Source organism: Olea europaea, unplaced genomic scaffold, assembly GCF_002742605.1.
Source record: "Olea europaea var. sylvestris unplaced genomic scaffold, O_europaea_v1 scaffold1555, whole genome shotgun sequence".
Classification (NCBI taxonomy): Eukaryota; Viridiplantae; Streptophyta; class Magnoliopsida; order Lamiales; family Oleaceae; genus Olea; species Olea europaea.
The window spans coordinates 19,225-36,076 of NW_019233150.1; the positions used below are offsets into that span (position 1 = coordinate 19,225).

The 16,852-nt window shown below is 34.2% G+C and overlaps 2 protein-coding genes across 3 annotated transcripts; both read right to left on the reverse strand.

Annotated features, from left to right (window-relative positions):
• Positions 1 to 1,027: 1,027 nt before the first annotated feature.
• Positions 1,028 to 4,940, reverse strand: LOC111376721 (myosin-binding protein 2-like). The gene is made up of 3 exons (XM_022999699.1): positions 3,431 to 4,940; positions 3,135 to 3,329; positions 1,028 to 3,049 (listed from the first exon to the last, which is right to left on the reverse strand). Exons 1-3 carry the CDS (start codon positions 4,710 to 4,712, stop codon positions 1,671 to 1,673), a joined length of 2,856 nt encoding a protein of 951 aa, XP_022855467.1. The 5' UTR covers positions 4,713 to 4,940; the 3' UTR covers positions 1,028 to 1,670.
• A 2,233-nt stretch (positions 4,941 to 7,173) lies between these two features.
• On the reverse strand, positions 7,174 to 12,810 carry LOC111376722 (putative clathrin assembly protein At2g01600). 2 transcript variants are annotated; one of them, XM_022999701.1, is made up of 15 exons: positions 12,480 to 12,810; positions 12,235 to 12,304; positions 11,679 to 11,776; positions 11,397 to 11,535; positions 11,087 to 11,214; positions 10,129 to 10,221; positions 9,972 to 10,022; positions 9,293 to 9,358; positions 9,142 to 9,207; positions 8,920 to 9,000; positions 8,743 to 8,823; positions 8,426 to 8,605; positions 8,243 to 8,318; positions 8,025 to 8,140; positions 7,174 to 7,736 (listed from the first exon to the last, which is right to left on the reverse strand). In XM_022999701.1, the coding sequence occupies exons 1-15, from the start codon at positions 12,567 to 12,569 to the stop codon at positions 7,392 to 7,394; spliced, it is 1,680 nt and encodes a 559-aa protein (XP_022855469.1). In that variant the 5' UTR covers positions 12,570 to 12,810; the 3' UTR covers positions 7,174 to 7,391. The 2 variants fall into 2 exon arrangements, with proteins under 2 accessions (XP_022855469.1, XP_022855468.1); XM_022999700.1 differs by having other exon boundaries at positions 10,129 to 10,224.
• Positions 12,811 to 16,852: the final 4,042 nt, after the last annotated feature.

Below are 16,852 nucleotides of genomic sequence, written 5' to 3' on the forward strand. Positions count from 1 at the left end.
ATGGTGTAGGGTGGGCCAAACCAAAGGAGAATGACGTGGGAGAGAGAGCAAAATCACGATTAGGGTACGACGGGGCAGTACAGGGAAGGACAAGTGAGAGATGCAGATTATCTATTTTTCTTCGATTTCTCTTTATATTTTCTATACACGTCTCTCAAAAGTCAAAACAATGTTTCACATGTCTTTCACGTGACATTTTAACAGTAAAATTAACAGCTTATATTCGAATAATGATATTCATCAGCAATATAGATCAATGTTGATGATCGCCAATGCTAATGAATAGCATTAGTCTTTTTTTGGTTGAGTGATAATATTCATCACCGATGATATTAAATACCAATCTAAATGTCAATTAAATTCGCAACCCATATCAATTATTGAATGTGAACTTTGGTGTTACCTGAATTGGCGTTGAACATGACTTGTGATGAATAGTATTAATTCACTAAGGATCAATGCATAACTAAATTAGAACATTGAGAATTGAAAAGTCCGGAATTAAAGGTTGGGGATATCTTTATAAAAATTGATTAACTGGCTTTCTAATCTTTTATTTAAGTTCCAAAAAGGACAAACATTTGAAATTAGTCAATAATGTTGGGCATTTCAAAAATATATTAATGGCAAAAATATTAAACATAGGATAGTTGTCCCCATTGTCATTAGTGTGTCTAGTAGAATTGATTAGGTTGGATGCACTGCTTAACTGGGCAATTATGCCGTTAAGCGGCGCTCTTAGCTGTAAACTAATTGATTATCTAAGCTTATCACATTTTTACTTTTAATTTATTGCTTTTTTTTTAAGGTCCATACCTACCTAAAATGTTTGTTTATGCTTAAAGCAAAATCCATTGTGAAAGCAATATTTTGCTTATTTTTAATTAATTGTACTTATTAATCAGATCTTGACAACAAATAAAGAATGAAAGTTGGCTTAAAATACTTATTTTGTGTACTCGTGAATAATGCATGGGATAATTACGTTCAATACTGTATACCAAAGATGTCGAACAAAGCCATCGTCTTTTTTCATATAATAAACAAACCTTTTGATTATAATTAAAATATTACAAAAGATTGGACTGGAAAAGGAACCCTTCTCTTCCTTGCCCACAAAAAAGCTCAAAAAATTGGAAAAAAAAGAAAGCTGTACCTTTCCTAATTCTATGAACCTGGCATTGAATCTTTCCATTTAAGCAGGCCAGGCCAGGCCTTTTTTTACTCAGAGAAACATACAAATGACAGGGTGGCTGCTTTTGCTCACTAGGCTACACAACAAATACACATAAATCATCATCCCCCTTTCCTCAAAAGGAGGAGATGGACCAACCCACAAAAAAATTGGGATTTTACTATTACAAAATGACCATGAAACAAAAGACTAAAATTTAGCAGACCTCAGTTGTTGTCTGTCAACATCAACACAAAACAAGATAATTTTCAGGTGCCTCCACATCCATTAAGGCTTGTGTCGGCGTGCTCGACTCAACTAGTCCATAGCTTTGAATGAGCTTTCGAAATAGAGTCTGCAATGAACCGTGACTAAAGACTTAACAATGTAATCTAAGTCTTGCAGTGCTATACAAGTGAACAACGGAATTTTGATTTTTTAAGGTTTGTTGATTTACCAACAATCTTCTTTAGGCACAAGATATTCAATAATAGTGTCATAGTATATCGCTGTCGCTCAAATTTCTCACTCGGAGCTCAACATTACGTAGATCACGAAGATGTTGTAAAATCTCTTGAAGGAGATCCATTCCCTTGTCACCTTTCTTTAGGGAGCTAATGCAATGCTTTAAGAACTCTCTATCTGCCTCAAGAGCTTGTAATCTTTCATAAAGATGATCAACCTCTTCTTCAATGGCAAGCTTCTTGTTCTCAAATTCAAACTTCGTTTCATAAGAATTCTCCTTGCCATTACAATCATATTCGTTGCAGTTTCCATTCAGGATAACATCACCGTTTTCATCATTAATTGCATCAAAAAGTGGAAGAAGTGATTTCCCGGTTGAACCCAGAATTTTTGTCCGCGAATGATGTTTCCCCATCATCTCATTAGAAAAACCATTAGCATGCCCATTATCTTCACTAAAATGACCATTTTCATCCAAACGATTCCCATTCTCTTTATGGGCATCTTCCATTGCTCTGACATCCTCGAACTTCTGTTCCTCTTCATCGTCCAGTATCATTAGCTTCTCTTCTAGAACCTTGAGCTCCTCTAGAATAGACAACCTCTCTTCCTCAAAGTCTGCTAATGATTCTTCCAAGTTTAGAACTGCATTAACAGGAGTATTGTGGTCTCCGTATTCTTGATGGCTATGGAAACTCTCTTCGTCTTTCACTTCTTGATTTAGATCGGCAGACAATCCATCACTATCCTCAAGATTGCTACAAGAAGCCGAGGAAAATCCACTCCGAGTACTTCCATCCTTACTTCTCTTCAATAGCTTCATCTTTTCTTTTGTTTCGTAATCAAACATCTTTTTCCTGTACAACTCGAACTCTTTCTCAAGCTCTTGTTTTTCCTTCTCCCTCTTTACCATAAGTTCATTCAGAAGTTGTAATGCTTCTTGATCATATTCAGATTGTTCCTCCATCATTCTCTGATACTGCAAAGCTTCCATTTGCATTGCTGCCTTCTCTTCTTGGAGTCGATTTATCATTGCCATCGTTTGATTTGCTGCCACTGCAGAAGCACTCCGTTCTTCTTCTAGCTCAGTATATAATGTCTGCAAAGCCTTTCGTTCAGTTCTCAGTGCCGATTTCAAGCTTTCAACAGTAACAACTCCCTCGCTACCTTCCAACTCACTAGTGACACTTCCATCCAAAGATCCTTCTGTCCCACAATCCCTTTTCTCGAGCAACAACAATTTCTTGTGCAAATGATGAAGACTTTCTACAGAAGTAGGCGTATCAGGAACCTTGTCTTCTTCAATCTCGTTCAGTTCCAAACTAAACGATGGTCGATTGTTCATCACGTGATCACTGTCTGTAACTAATAAGGCAGGCAATTCTACTGTCTGTTCCTGAAGCATAGCACCTAATAGACAACAAATTTCAATAGTTAACTAAATGCAGTGATAGAATGTTTCGTACAAGAATTGAAAGACATGTCCAGAACTTACCATGATCATCTACTTCAACAAAAACAGTGGAACTAACGGAAGGATCTTCATGCGTGCATTCATATGAAGGAATAGCTTCTTGGTTTTGAATTTCATCTATTATATCTAAATCAGGAATTTCTGTTCCAATTGAGACTTCTGCTTCAGTTTCAGTTTCAGTTTCATTAATCGGAATTTGAGTAACTTCTTCAGAAACTATATAATTCAAGCAGATAATAGTTAATACGTATTCAACATATACTACCAAAAAAAAAAGCGCCAAGAAAATTTTAAGTCAGAACCAGAAATAATTTTACCTGTAAGAATATCTGAATGTTCATTTCCCTCTTCTATTGCTTCCTTCACTTCAAACTCGTCTACATCTTTAAACGAAGTTTGGGACGCATGAAAATTTGCATCATCCTTAAGCACATCCATCTCAAAATGACTTTCTTTAGTGTGAAAAACTCGAGAATTTTCATCCTCTTCCATGTCCATGGAGTCCAGCAAACTAAATGCAGGTTCCTCATTTAAATCGAAATCAAGTTCTGCGTCATCCTCTACTAGTACACTTCTGTTTCCCACACCCAATTTAACATCAGAATCCAAAGTGGATTCTTCATTATCACTGAAACTGTAACCTTTAAAGTTGTCATTTTTCTGATCCTCTCCTTTTACCCAATCAATCAATTCAACTGAAACCAGTTTGTGGCCACTGTAATCAAGAAAAAATTCCAGATGCTGATTGGAAACTTCAACAGAAGGATCTTCATCAACAAACACCTGAACAGACTTATCTTCCATGATTTTACTCGGGTTTTCTTCCACATTTTCATTTTCTCCACCTCTTAATTCTTTCAACTCATTCATAGATAAAGAAACAGAATCATTTTCCTCTGAATCCTTAATTGTTACACTCAAACCTCTATCATTTTCAGAGAGAATCTGAGATTCATTCTTGTTTTCTAATCCTTGTTCATCATAACATGAATCAACCGCAAAATCTGATAATTTTATATCATAAACCCCAGGCTCTTTAATCAATTTTTCTTTGTGGCCAGATTCAAAAACATTCCAAGAAGGCTTGAGCAATATATAAGAAGAATATCTATCTTTATTGTCTAAGACTACCCCACAACAAGAACAGTTCAAACTTACCTCACCATTTTCTTTTTCTTCATCACTCTGAATCATTCCCAATTTGTTCATCCATTCAAACAAATTAACATTCTTCAGCACTCCCTGAAATTCTGATCTTGAGGACAAGCAATCCTCACACATATCTCTAGATTCAGCCAACTTTTGATGATTAGAACAGTAACCCAGTTTTGAAATCTCCTTCGAGTGGGCTTCACAGAGAAGATCTCTGTGCATGTTCTTATTCACTCTTTGAGGCTCAAAAATATGATCAAGTCTAGTACACCAGAGGCAAGGGGGCTTCAGCCCAAAATACTCCGCAAATTTTATGATCACATAAGAAAACAGAGAATTTAAGAGGAGAAGGACCATCAAAATCCATTCAAGAACTGCATAGATTAGAATATAAGTAATCTTGTTCGTGTTTCTATGCAATATGCTCGCAATTTTGTTTGCAGCCATTTCTTGATACTCAATGTTATGGCATGAACCGATGAAAATAATTTGTTGAAACTACAAAATGAAAACAGAGGAGAATTGACAAATTGAAATGATTAAAACAGCACTCAACTGTAGACAGAGAGAGAGGGAGAGAGATGAACAGATGAAGGAGAGGCTTTATTTAGAATCATAGACAGAGAAAGCTCCATTTGAACAGACAGGCAGAGAAGACTTTAAAAAAGAAAGAATCGAGTAATTGTAGGAAAATTATTATGCGAGCGTTGTGAGTTTTGAAATATCTAAACTCATTTATTATTTTATTGCGAATGCAGTATTAAATTAAAATAATATAAATTTTCTATTAGTGCAACATTTTATTTTTTATTATAAAATTTTTTGTCTCCTTTTACTACATTCCGTCTCCCATTTCAACACGACGTCTAACGAAAGAACGAGAAGAATGAGGTTTCTCTTGTCTATCGTAATTGCATGTTGTGTGAGTGCTAAACGAATAGTTTCATGTGCTTATTGGTGCATGGCTTTGAAATGTGGATCGTCTAATGTACTATATGATTCACCTCTCATGTTTGAAGTCGGATTTGAAATCAAACGTTTTCTCAAGAGGGCAGAATGTAGATCTATATTGTTTTTCACTTGTGATATACAGTCGAAACCACATCTCCTCAATTCTTTAAAATCTATATACCTCTAAGCACAAGCTTAGGTTTGGCCTCAATGGAATTCTCCTAATTGTTTATTTCTTTAGACAATTCCTTCACTTTATAATCAAAAAAATTTGTTCTTGAAAATTCGTTTGTCAGTTCTCTTATTTTATTCTATCCTTCACAAGAAGTGACGTTAAAATCCAGTTTTCATATTATTCCTGGAAAGATATTAGTTCTTACTTTTCTTTTCTATATCCAAAGGAAGGAAGGAAGGTATCATAATTTTTAGAAGTTTTATACTAATTTTATTATAAAACATGTAAGACGTTTTACATTGTCCGCTTATAAATTTTCGAGTTATATGTACAACCTATTAAGATTTAAAGAACAAAGATAAAAATTTATGATTTATATTATACTCAGTTTAAGAAATCAGTATGTTAATATTTTTATAGAGAAAAAACATAAAATGCTCTATTTGTTTAATTTGATATCCAATTAATTTATATTAGAAGTGTATTAATTTTGCATAAAAGCAATGAGAGGTCCCATGGCCATGGGTAAAAGGGTCAAATGTCAACTTTGGATCCAAAAGGAAATTTTGATGGGCCAAATTCTGCCCGCTCCACAATATTTAATTGTTATTGGCATCAAAATGGAGGGGCCCACCAACCAAGAACATGAATTGGTAGGACCACACCCAAAGTAAGTGGGCCCCCCTAAACAAGTGTCATCATATATGTCTACTTTTTCCTTTTTTTGTTTTTGTTTTAGTCAATAATCAAATGTTGGCGTACTTTTGATTCCACATGCATTTCTAAATTCACATTACTCTCACTTATGCTTCTTCATTTTCCTCGAGTGCATCCTCCCCCACCCCACCAAATAATTTTTAAAAGTAAAAAGCTATTTTTAGGTTTTAAATATATTTGAATATTTTACCTTCTTCGGTTTAAAGTAAAAACATAAAGATAACTTATTTACTTATTTTCAATTTTAACTAACATTAATTTATCAACCTTTTAAACAAGTGAATTACTAGAAATACTCAACGATGCATCCATAAAGATAGTTAAACTAAAAAGAAATTTCGAGAAAAATCTGAATTAATTCTTCACAAAACAAACAAAATTTTAACTTCATTTTCTTGTATTTTAATATATCAGACAACCTGGCTGAAAATGTCAGTGTTTGTAATAAGAAAATGCTATAATACATCTGCTCCACGAAGACAGCATGGGAATCTAATGTAAAATCATGTAGTTGGAAACATACGGAATGGTGTGTGCGTTTCAAGCAAATGTCTCCATCCTTACTTTCTCATTCTCAGTTGTTGTCAGGGTTTCTAACACATCTGGACAAAAGTTAAAGCCTTCAAAAATCAAGAATCCAGCCAGCCAAAGCCAATCCAGAACCCACCCAAGACAACTTTGAAAAACACGCAAAATGCAAGCTCGAAAAGGAGGATTTCGAGCAGTTACTGATCGTCTGTATCCTATCGCGTCAAAAACCAAAACACAGATATACAAAACACGAACATAACCTCAATTACAACACTTGTACAGTTATACCATTCAATTCAATGTTTCAATGGACACTTGAGCATATCAAATATATTTTTTTTTTTTTTGTCAATTCATTCAGAATAATGCTATCCGTTAGCCATGGTGATAGGAGGCAGTGTATGTGGCAGTGAACATTGTCCAACTTCCCCACAATCACATTAAACGCTATTCATTACCATAGCTTATGAATAGCATTACTCCATTAATCCTTGAGAACGAGGAACTTGCTACATCTACAGCACTCAAGAACAATAAACAGGAAAGTATCGTATCATAGGTTTAATCACATTTCAACATCAACATCAACTGCATTTTCATTGTTCAATTAACTATCTTTACAACTAGAGAAGGGTATACATTTTTCAAGCTAAAAAATCAACTATTATGCATTACCACACTGCTGCACTCATTTCACTCGTACCAAGATTAACTAAGCCGGGTAACTTACATTCTGTATGTGTGCAACTTTATTATAGTAGACCCGTACTTCCAAACGGATTAGTAGTTTGAGGGTGAGCAGCAGGATTGACAGGAAATGCTCCAAACCCTGTATCACTGAAAGGATTTTGTGGGGTCATCAATAAATGCTGTTGCTGCTGGGGCTGTGGATAAATAGGTTGGAATGGAGCAAAAGGATTTGTTTGATTATGAGCCATTTGAACTGCTGGAGGAGGAGCAACAGTGTTAGACATAACAAATGGATCTGCAACTTCAAATGGATTAGGTGCAGGTGCTCCATATGCTGGTTGCTGGGATGCTCTATATGCAGCATCATCATACAAACTATGCAGTGTAAGTGAATCCAGTCCTCCAGCCTAAAAAGCAAAATGTCCAGAAAGCACAAAATGTAAGCTGTAAACTTTAAAGTGCATATTTTGCACGCACTATTAGATTGCACACGACTTTACAATGGACAACATTTTAGCTCCTCTTTCTTATTTAATATTGTTAGTTGTCGTCTAATCTACACTTGCCAAGACTTGCCACAAGTGTTTACGGAGACAATCAAATAAAGAAACCATCATGCTCAAACATCAAGATTGGAGACACGATGCAGAGAGAATAGTACGAATATTTAGCATAACCAATAACAAAAGACCTACCAATTGCCTCTCCTGAAATGAAGACAAGTCATTGCTTGGAGTGCTGACCAAAGCAAGTTCCCATCCAGTAGGATCGAAGTCTCTTGCTTGCGAAGCATCAGAACCAAATGTAGTACCTGTAGCATAAAGATGTTACACAATTCCCCTTCAAAGTATGATGAATGAATTTAATAATAAGCTAATAAGTACAAAGAAACGAGCACACAGGAAATCCTAACCAGATGGAACTATTGCTAAAGCCATTGCATTGCTTTCCTCAATGGCAGATGCATCAGGTGCAGAGACATTCAATCCCTGTATTATTTGAACATGGTAAAATGAGTGCAGTTGACAGAACAGAAAAATGCAGATATCAGCGTTCCAGTTCTGAATCAGAATACAACAAGAACAAAGAGACTTGCCAGTAGATCATCAGTGTCCAAGTTAGTTGGAGGGCGTGGAGGACCAACAGCCTCGACGGTTGAGACCGCAACAGCTTCTGAAGGTGCTGGCTTGGGTTCCTCATCCATCACTTTTGTCTCTTCAGAAGGTGAAGGAACATCCTCTTGTTTATAAGTCAACTGAAGCATTTCAGGATATTCCTGATATAAGACAAGCATAAGTGAGGATCAAATGTATCTTTTTAATTACAGAGTCCAAATGGAGAAATCAGATGCAAATAGTGGAGACATTATATGAAGGCTGGCAAAAAATGTTGCCCTTTAATTAAATAACTAACCAAGGACATAACCGGAACAGAAACCATTCGTGGTGCTTCTCGTATATACTCGTCCATGGTAACTAGAAAGGACTGTGGAGGCTGGAAAGGAAAAGGAGGAACAATTAATAAGGTGTCACCTGGATAGCAACATAAATATACAAGCCCAAGGCTCCAAACCTTCTGTAATCTACTTACCTCTCTCAACACAGGGAATTGGAAATTTCTAGCAAGTTCAAGGCCTTTGCACACTTCATAGAAACCAGAAAGACTGCCAGCCTGCAGTAAAAGCATAAACATTTTAATGACACCCTAAAGCAAGTCAAAGTCCGTTACGGATAAACTTCGAAGAACTTCCGAAAATATAATCACTGTAATTGAAGAAAGGTTCATAATGAGTTTTGCACAGCAAAAAACTACCAGCTGCCCAGCTCTTTTGTAGATATCAAGAGCCTTGATCGCTTCGTGTCTTGGCATCTCAAAAAACTGAAATGGAAAACAGTAGAAGTGAGAAAAAGAACTATTGATTAAGCTAATAGCATATACAACAGCATACTAATAGTTGATTCACCTTGTCGACAAGATTAATAATCCCGTCGTTAATAGCACAATAAATTTTGAAGCTCTCTTTCAGTACCTGAAAAACACATAATGTCCGCGAAATGTATGTCATTTAGAACCATACCTTAAATCGACAATGCAATGGAAAATGAACTCCTTCAACTGCCAATATAACGCTCAACCAATATAATGGAAAGATGTATTCTCATAATATCAAATTTCTCAAAAAAGGGGGAAAGTATGTCGTTAATTTTCTTACTTTAACGAGGAAAGGCATGGGAGTGGGTACAATGGAACATCCCTTATACCTCAGTAAGTGGAAACTTCATTATTTTACCAGTACCATCTTTATCTTCATCCACTAATCATATGCACCAAGGCATTCAGTCTTGTAATTAATTTTATTTTTACCATTTCCGATGAAGATTATCTGTTTGAGCCTCATTTTATTGTAAGAATGCATTCTAAAATAGTAGATTGACAAATAATGTGTTGTTAAAAAATAAGGAAAAATTTTGAATTTGAGTGTAATATTATTTTATTGAAATATGTGTGGTAGAAAAGAAGAGAGAGAAGAAGGTATTTCGAAAATAATGGGGATCAAACAAGGGCTAAATTTCACTAGAACCACAAACCCATATTCCATACGATTATGCGACTTAGTAATGGATGGTCTGGAGAACACATACCAAGGCAAGGGCATATTGAATCACATAATTGCCCAAAGCTGCTCCTTCAGGCTGTAAATTCATAATGGTTAATTAAAAATCAGTTTTCCCAAATTATTAACAGAAATATGAAAATCGTTCTGCTGAAGGAGGATAATTATCAAAATTGAAAAAGTACCTGACATCCAATAAGACGATACAACTGCTGCTGCAAAACAGACAATTGCTCCAACAGTTCTTCACTGTTCAACTCTCTAGTTCTACTGTAAACCTGCTAACAAAGGAGCCCAAGAAATTTCTCTCAATCTTAGAGGTGAAAAATTCATGAAAGGTGTTTAAGCACAGAATATTATACTTAACAACATCATTCCCTTTTCACATTAATTATCCTCCGATTGGGAAGAATTTATATAAGGTTTAATTTATAAAATGAGTGATGTATAAGTGAATAGGAGTTATCGGTCCATTGGAACGTGTGGTTGAAAATGAAGTTTGACCATTTATAAATGATTTAATAATTTTTGCCAAACGGAAGCTTAAACTTGAATATCATGCTCTATTTGAGCCCCACTTTCTGGAGAATAGATTTTGGAACGGTCATTTTTTTAGAATGAGTGGTTAAAAAGTAGAGAAAATTTTTGGAGTTGAGTACAATTTTTTTTATGTCGTTGAAAATGAGTTTGAAAAAAAAAAAAAAAAGAGTTTTTAAAGAAAGGGGCTCCGATAGTGGCATAAATAAATACAAACATCTATTTTAAGATTTTGAGCACAAGTTTCTAATAGGATGGAACATAAATTCGGGAAACAGTCCACTGGACTAAGACATCTTAACAGCTACTCCAAAAGTTTGATGTCTATTGGAGGCTCATAAATAACAGCTACACCAAAAGTTTTAGAGATTCAAACTTCCTGTTCTCCAAAATTTCAGCCTTTAATTTAATGAACTTAATAGAAACAAACCAATTTTATAAAATATTCAATTTAAACTATTAATTCAGGTATAAAATTCCCTCTAAAATTTTTACAAGGGACAAGTATATTAATCAGTTCATAGATAAGGTACACGATACACATCAATGCAATCATAATACAAAAAATAAACACCTAACAAATTTTACTGAATATATAATATGCACCTTATCTTCGCCTTGTGCAGGTCTTGGAAGACGCTCGGATTCGATGTCGTACTTCAGTATCCTAAAGCATTCAAGTCGTTCTTCCAAGTAGAGCGCATATGTCCGTACCCAAGCAGAGTAATCCCAAGCTGGAAAAAGAAAGTAGATTCACATTATCCTGATCCTAATATCAATAGGTAGTTAGTTGCTTTTGCATTTTTCCTTTTCTGTGCATGATTGAGGGTTTGTGTATTTTATTTATTTGTTTTGAGTATAGTGGCATTTATAAAAATGCAAGGATGTAAAAAATGACAAGTGCATGCTCACTTACCAATGGGGCTTGAATCATCCTTGAAATTGGACATATCAAGAATGTGCCCTCTCTGCTGGAAATGCAGAAGTTCCTCCCTAAATGTCGGATCACCTTCTCGCAAAGTTCTATGGATAACTATTAGGGTCTTTAAAGCAACCTGTTCAAAAATTGAAGAAGACAACAGTGCTCAAATCAAGTTCTTTGCTGAATTAAATTACAAAAATTCAACATTCAAAAAGGAAGCAACAAGCACTAAAATGAAATAGTGAAACTAAAACTCCGTCAAAGCAGAATCCATACCGTCCAGTTATGAGTCTTTGCCAACCGTCTTGCAAGCGCATGTATGCAGTATGCAACATCAGCTCGTGGTCGAATTGCTGATGTGGCAACAAAAATTTCTGCAAGAAACATCCAAACATTAATAAAAGTGTAACATTCTCATTATCACTGTACTACTATAAATTTCCTTTCAAGAAAACATCGCTTAATTTCCCCTGCAAAATGAAAATCAAAGAGCAAACTAATACAGATTCCCAAAAAACAAGAATTTATGAAGTTCCAAGTTCAAGCATTAACAAGTTACAGCAGAATCAAAGAACCTAAGTGATTTACAGAATCCCAGAAAACAATAATTACATTTAGAAAATTCACATATTTGTTATTCTTAAACTAGAAGGAAAAATCTAAAAATTATTTTCCTTTAGAATTTGAAAACCAATTCCGGAAAGATTCACGGATTTTCCAAAAAACTTAGAAACTTAAACAGGAAACCACCCAAAAACTCCATTATACAATTATAAATCTACTCGTATAATTTAAAAAGCAAAAAATTCGACAGAGAGAAGGAAAAACTCACTTCTGAGGTGTCTATCTTTGGGTGGACACTCTACATGATTCGTAGCTTTGACGATCGCCACATCAACTTCCTAATTTTAGCCACCCAAAGTGACCCAAAAAAAAAAATTAAGAAACGAAAAGAAAATCAATAACGGAATCATAAAATTTTCGCAACTTCATTCTTAATTTTTTCAATTTTTTTCGTTTCACGATCACAAGCATCCTATAGATAAATATGTGTACACAGAGAGAAAGACGGGCGACCTTGAAATCGGAATTGACATGGGCAAGTCCAACCTTAGTGCTATCTTTGATAGCACCGTATGCTTTTCTCCATGTATGTAGCGTCCCCATTTGCCCTCTTACACCGTTCGGATCGCTTCTTTTTCTTCTACCCACTATTTATCTTAAAAATCGGAACCCTAAATTTTCTCAATTTTCTCTTTCTACTTCAATTTATGCTGCCTTTGAAAGAGAGAAAAAATGTGTTGTTAATGTTCGTTCCTGTGGAGAAATGGCGTTTGATGCTTTCGGTCGCGTGGCTTTTCGCGGACCCTTTCGATCTGTGATGATGATGATGATATGCTGACGTGTCAATATGGCTTTTTACTTCCTCTATATGAGTGTTTTCAATTGTAATGAAAATAAATGATAGGTCCTCAATCTTTGTCAAATATAGAAAATGAGTCCTTATTCTTTTTTTCCTTTTAAGTCATCGAACCTTACGAAACAAGGAACTTTTAAGTTTTAGCAAAAATGCTCATAAGGTGATACCACCACTTTATTCTAAAATTTATGAATAGTAAGACAGAATTAAGTCAAAATTTAGGCCTCATTTAGAAGTTCCCTTATAAAATAAGTTCATTGTCAAAATCAGACAAACGATGCTCAAGACCAACTTATAGTAAGTGAAAAGTCGCATTTTAGTTCGACTAAGAAATGTTTCACGAGTGTTATTATCTCAAAAATAATAGTTCATCATAAGAGAAATACATATCCCCACTTATTAAGTCAATTGTTAATATTAAAAATGGCATCCACCAAAGAATATTTCATTTCATTATTTTATTTGTTCATTAATGTAATTCAAAGTCACAATTTTCAGAACATTTGAAAAATATGCATGGGTCAAATGTGGATGGCTTCACAACACGCGGCTTATATACCAACTCACCTCACGTGGTCTAATATTGTAAAGTGTAAAATATTTCTATGAGTTGTATATCATAATAAACTACAATGAGATGCATCGTTGGTCTAGAAAGACTAGCACATATTTTACTTCTCTTTTCTGAAGAAGAATCGTTCACACTGACTAGAATATAGGAATACTCAAGTCAATATATGAATGACTTATTAGTGGAACAAGTTTATAGGAAAGCGAAATAGAGATTTTATATGGATGGCTATCAGTATAAGTTAATTATCTCTATATAAGGATCGTGAAACTTATCATTAGACTTTAAATCATTATGAAATCTTTCTAGCAAATCGTCATACTTTGATGGTATTGAATGTGAATCTTTTAGAAATGTTAATACACCACTAATTGTAAATGGTGGGGAATCACATTAAATTGATGGATGATCAAGAAGGGAATTATCACTCTTAAACAGTAAGAGAGACTATGCCCGACATTTCACGGACTTCGACATCGATTCTAGAATTCATCAATCAGAGTAAAGGTATGATTTGACACATGTTACAAATAGAACTCATTAGATTAATCGCTCAAATGAAGAAGAACTTATTGGTAAAATTGGATTGATTCTAATTACATATATCTTGATGAGTTCTAACATAATTGATGAATAGACTGTATTTCATGTTATTCGGACATTTAGGTATGAACATACCACATGTAAAATTGTCGCATAAGAAAATGTCAATATGCCAGTGGATTTCGAGACAATATCCACTTCTATACATACAATCTAGGCCTGGCTACATATATGCATCTTTCCCTTAGATTTGAGACACTAATATTTGCTGCGTGATGGAGCAAGTGAAACAGCGTGCAACTATTGACAGAGGACATTTGCATAAAAGTTCGATTCAAACTGCATTTGCTAATATTCTTCATGTAATTATATCGTCAAGAAAGAGGCCGCCAGAGAGATGATGCAGTCCGTTGGATTGAAAGAACTTTGGAAAGGTTATCATCATCTACTGTGTAAACTGCCAAAGTAATTAAAGTCAACAAGGAATAAAGATGAAAAATGCCAGCACCAATAACCCTTTCAATTTCTGCATAGAAGGCTGCTTTCGTTTTCGCTAAAGCTTTTGTAAGAAGTTTATGAAATTGTGAATTGTTCTTGGAAGAGAATTGGGATGAGGAGGAAGTGAATGGAATTGGTCGTTTGGTATAGAGGAAGCTATACTGTAAGGTCTGGTAATAGAAAGGAACTTGAGGCCAACCATGGTTGCATGTGACTGTTAATTTCAAGAAATATACTTGAACTCAGACCAATACTGACCTCGTTAATTTTTAACTGCTACACCCCATCTTTCAACAGTAAACTAGATTCACCATTTTCTCTCCTTTGGTAGAAGAATCAGCTCGTAAACTCTCGAAGTTGATCGAATGTGCAATGTCACCATTCGGCACCATCAATTCTACACCAACTTTAGCTAAAATCAAATTGAACCTGTTAGCTTTGTCCGTTCTAATAATCAATAGACTTGTATTGATTATCAAAGATAGCATATTGGATTAGATCAGAGTAAGTCAGATATGAGTCCCTCATTCATCCCCCCCTTCACACCATTCAACAAAAGTTCCATTCCAACCAGGATTTATATTATCTTCTTTCAGACATTTATTTTGAAATTCTCATAAACTATCATGAATTTTAACCATTGTTTTTTTTTTTTTTTTTTTTCTGACTGGCAAACTCAAGAATCATTAAGAAACTTCTGCATCAAGCAGTTGGGTTTGGCCTCAACCTCAAGACTCTGAATAAGTTTTATCCCACTCCCAACGTATGTTTACCACTGCCAGTCGTGTAAAATTACTCATACCAACATTTTCTGTTTGATAGAACGACAACATGGAAGATCCAAGAGTACGTGTACACTTTATGCTCAAATTTGGTCACTAATTGCGGGAACATAATCCAATTTTTTTCATAACAATGTTCAAATTAACTTTTAGCACCTTCATTTTGCAGATTACTATTGAATTAAAAAATTTCACACAGGCAACCTATAGAAAGATTACATTTGAACATGTAGGATTTTCTTCTGTCAAAAAATGGAACCCAAACTAACATAGTCGTCTGATCGTAATATTCTTTGAAGTTGTGACCAAGGTGACAATAATGATATATACTCATCCTAAGGAACAGGAAAAAGAACCACAAACAGTCACTCGAGAGGTGGGCAATAACAAAATGTTTCTAATGGCCAGAAGGGGCCACGACAGTGGACATAAACTAGTCAAAAACACCAAATTTATGACATAGCATAACAGCATCAATGATCGAGAAATAATAAATTTACCCGATCTCCCAGAAATGTTCCACTTCCACCGAGGAAATACACGGAAATGACTCTTGGATTGTAGCAAATTTTAACATTGGCCTTTGACCCATTAAATGAATTTAAAAAAAAAATTAAGTTAAAACATAACTTTACACTAAAAGGGTGATTTTACCCTTCAAGACTACAGACTGTTTGAAAGTTTCCTCTCTAACTGACCGACCCAAAAAAAATCGACACCACAGTTGCCAGAAAAACTGACCGATCAACCACCGGACGAAACCACCAACATCATGGTGATTTCAATCGACGACCTGAAGCACGTATCTACCACCGGGCGAACTATTCTAATTAGTTTTCTAGCAGGAAGTTGTATTTTTTGTTCTAGTTTTCATTAATTGAATTATTTTACGTTTATTCGTTTTAATTAGATGAAGATGCATTAGTAGTTAGATTGTGGGTCGTGCTGGGGTAAAAAAATGTGAATTTTTTGTAATTTTTGGACCTCTCCATCGTCGACAACGGCAATTTCGGGCGAGAGAGATAGTAAAAGACGGTGACTGTTAACAGTCAGGTCGATCCGACTGTTAACCGTCAATGGGCCGATAGTTAACATTCGGTCCAGACTGTTAACAGTCTGCAATTTTGTTAAAAGAAAATTATATATTTTTTATTTTATTTTTATCAATTTTTATAATAATTTATTTTTTATTTGATTAAATAGTAATTATGTTATTTATTTATTTATTTATTTTTTATAATTGTCTTTTATTTATATAATTTAATAATTGAATATTATCTAAAATTAACAATTTATTTTGTTCCTTTTATTTTTGTTTTTATGAAATAATCTTTATTTTTTTCAAATTTATTTAAATAATATAAATATTCTTTAAAGTTTTTAAAAATGTATTTAATTTGAAATTTTTTGTTTCTAAATATATTTTCCAAATGATTACAAGATTAATTTATTTTAATTTGATTAAATAATAATTATTTTATTTATTTATTTTTTTATAATTGCCTTTTTTATATAATTTAATAATTGAATAAATAATGTTGTTCAAAATTAACAATTTATTTTGTTCCTTTTATTTTTCTTTTATGAAATAATCTTTGATTTTGTTCTAATTTATTTAAATAATATTTATATTCTT

Bases quoted from the DNA above. Each gene is read 5' to 3' on its own strand.
- LOC111376721 (XM_022999699.1), bottom strand. From the start codon at position 4,712: ATGGCTGCAAACAAAATTGCGAGCATATTGCATAGAAACACGAACAAG. The intron at 3,330-3,430 runs GTAAAATTATTT...TGAATTATATAG, and splicing joins ACATTCAGATATTCTTACAG to TTTCTGAAGAAGTTACTCAA. The intron at 3,050-3,134 runs GTAAGTTCTGGA...GTTGTCTATTAG, and splicing joins TGTTGAAGTAGATGATCATG to GTGCTATGCTTCAGGAACAG.
- LOC111376722 (XM_022999700.1), bottom strand. From the start codon at position 12,569: ATGGGGACGCTACATACATGGAGAAAAGCATACGGTGCTATCAAAGAT. The intron at 10,023-10,128 runs GTACTTTTTCAA...ATGAATTTACAG, and splicing joins ATCGTCTTATTGGATGTCAG to CCTGAAGGAGCAGCTTTGGG. The intron at 8,141-8,242 runs GTTAGGATTTCC...TTTATGCTACAG, and splicing joins TTTAGCAATAGTTCCATCTG to GTACTACATTTGGTTCTGAT.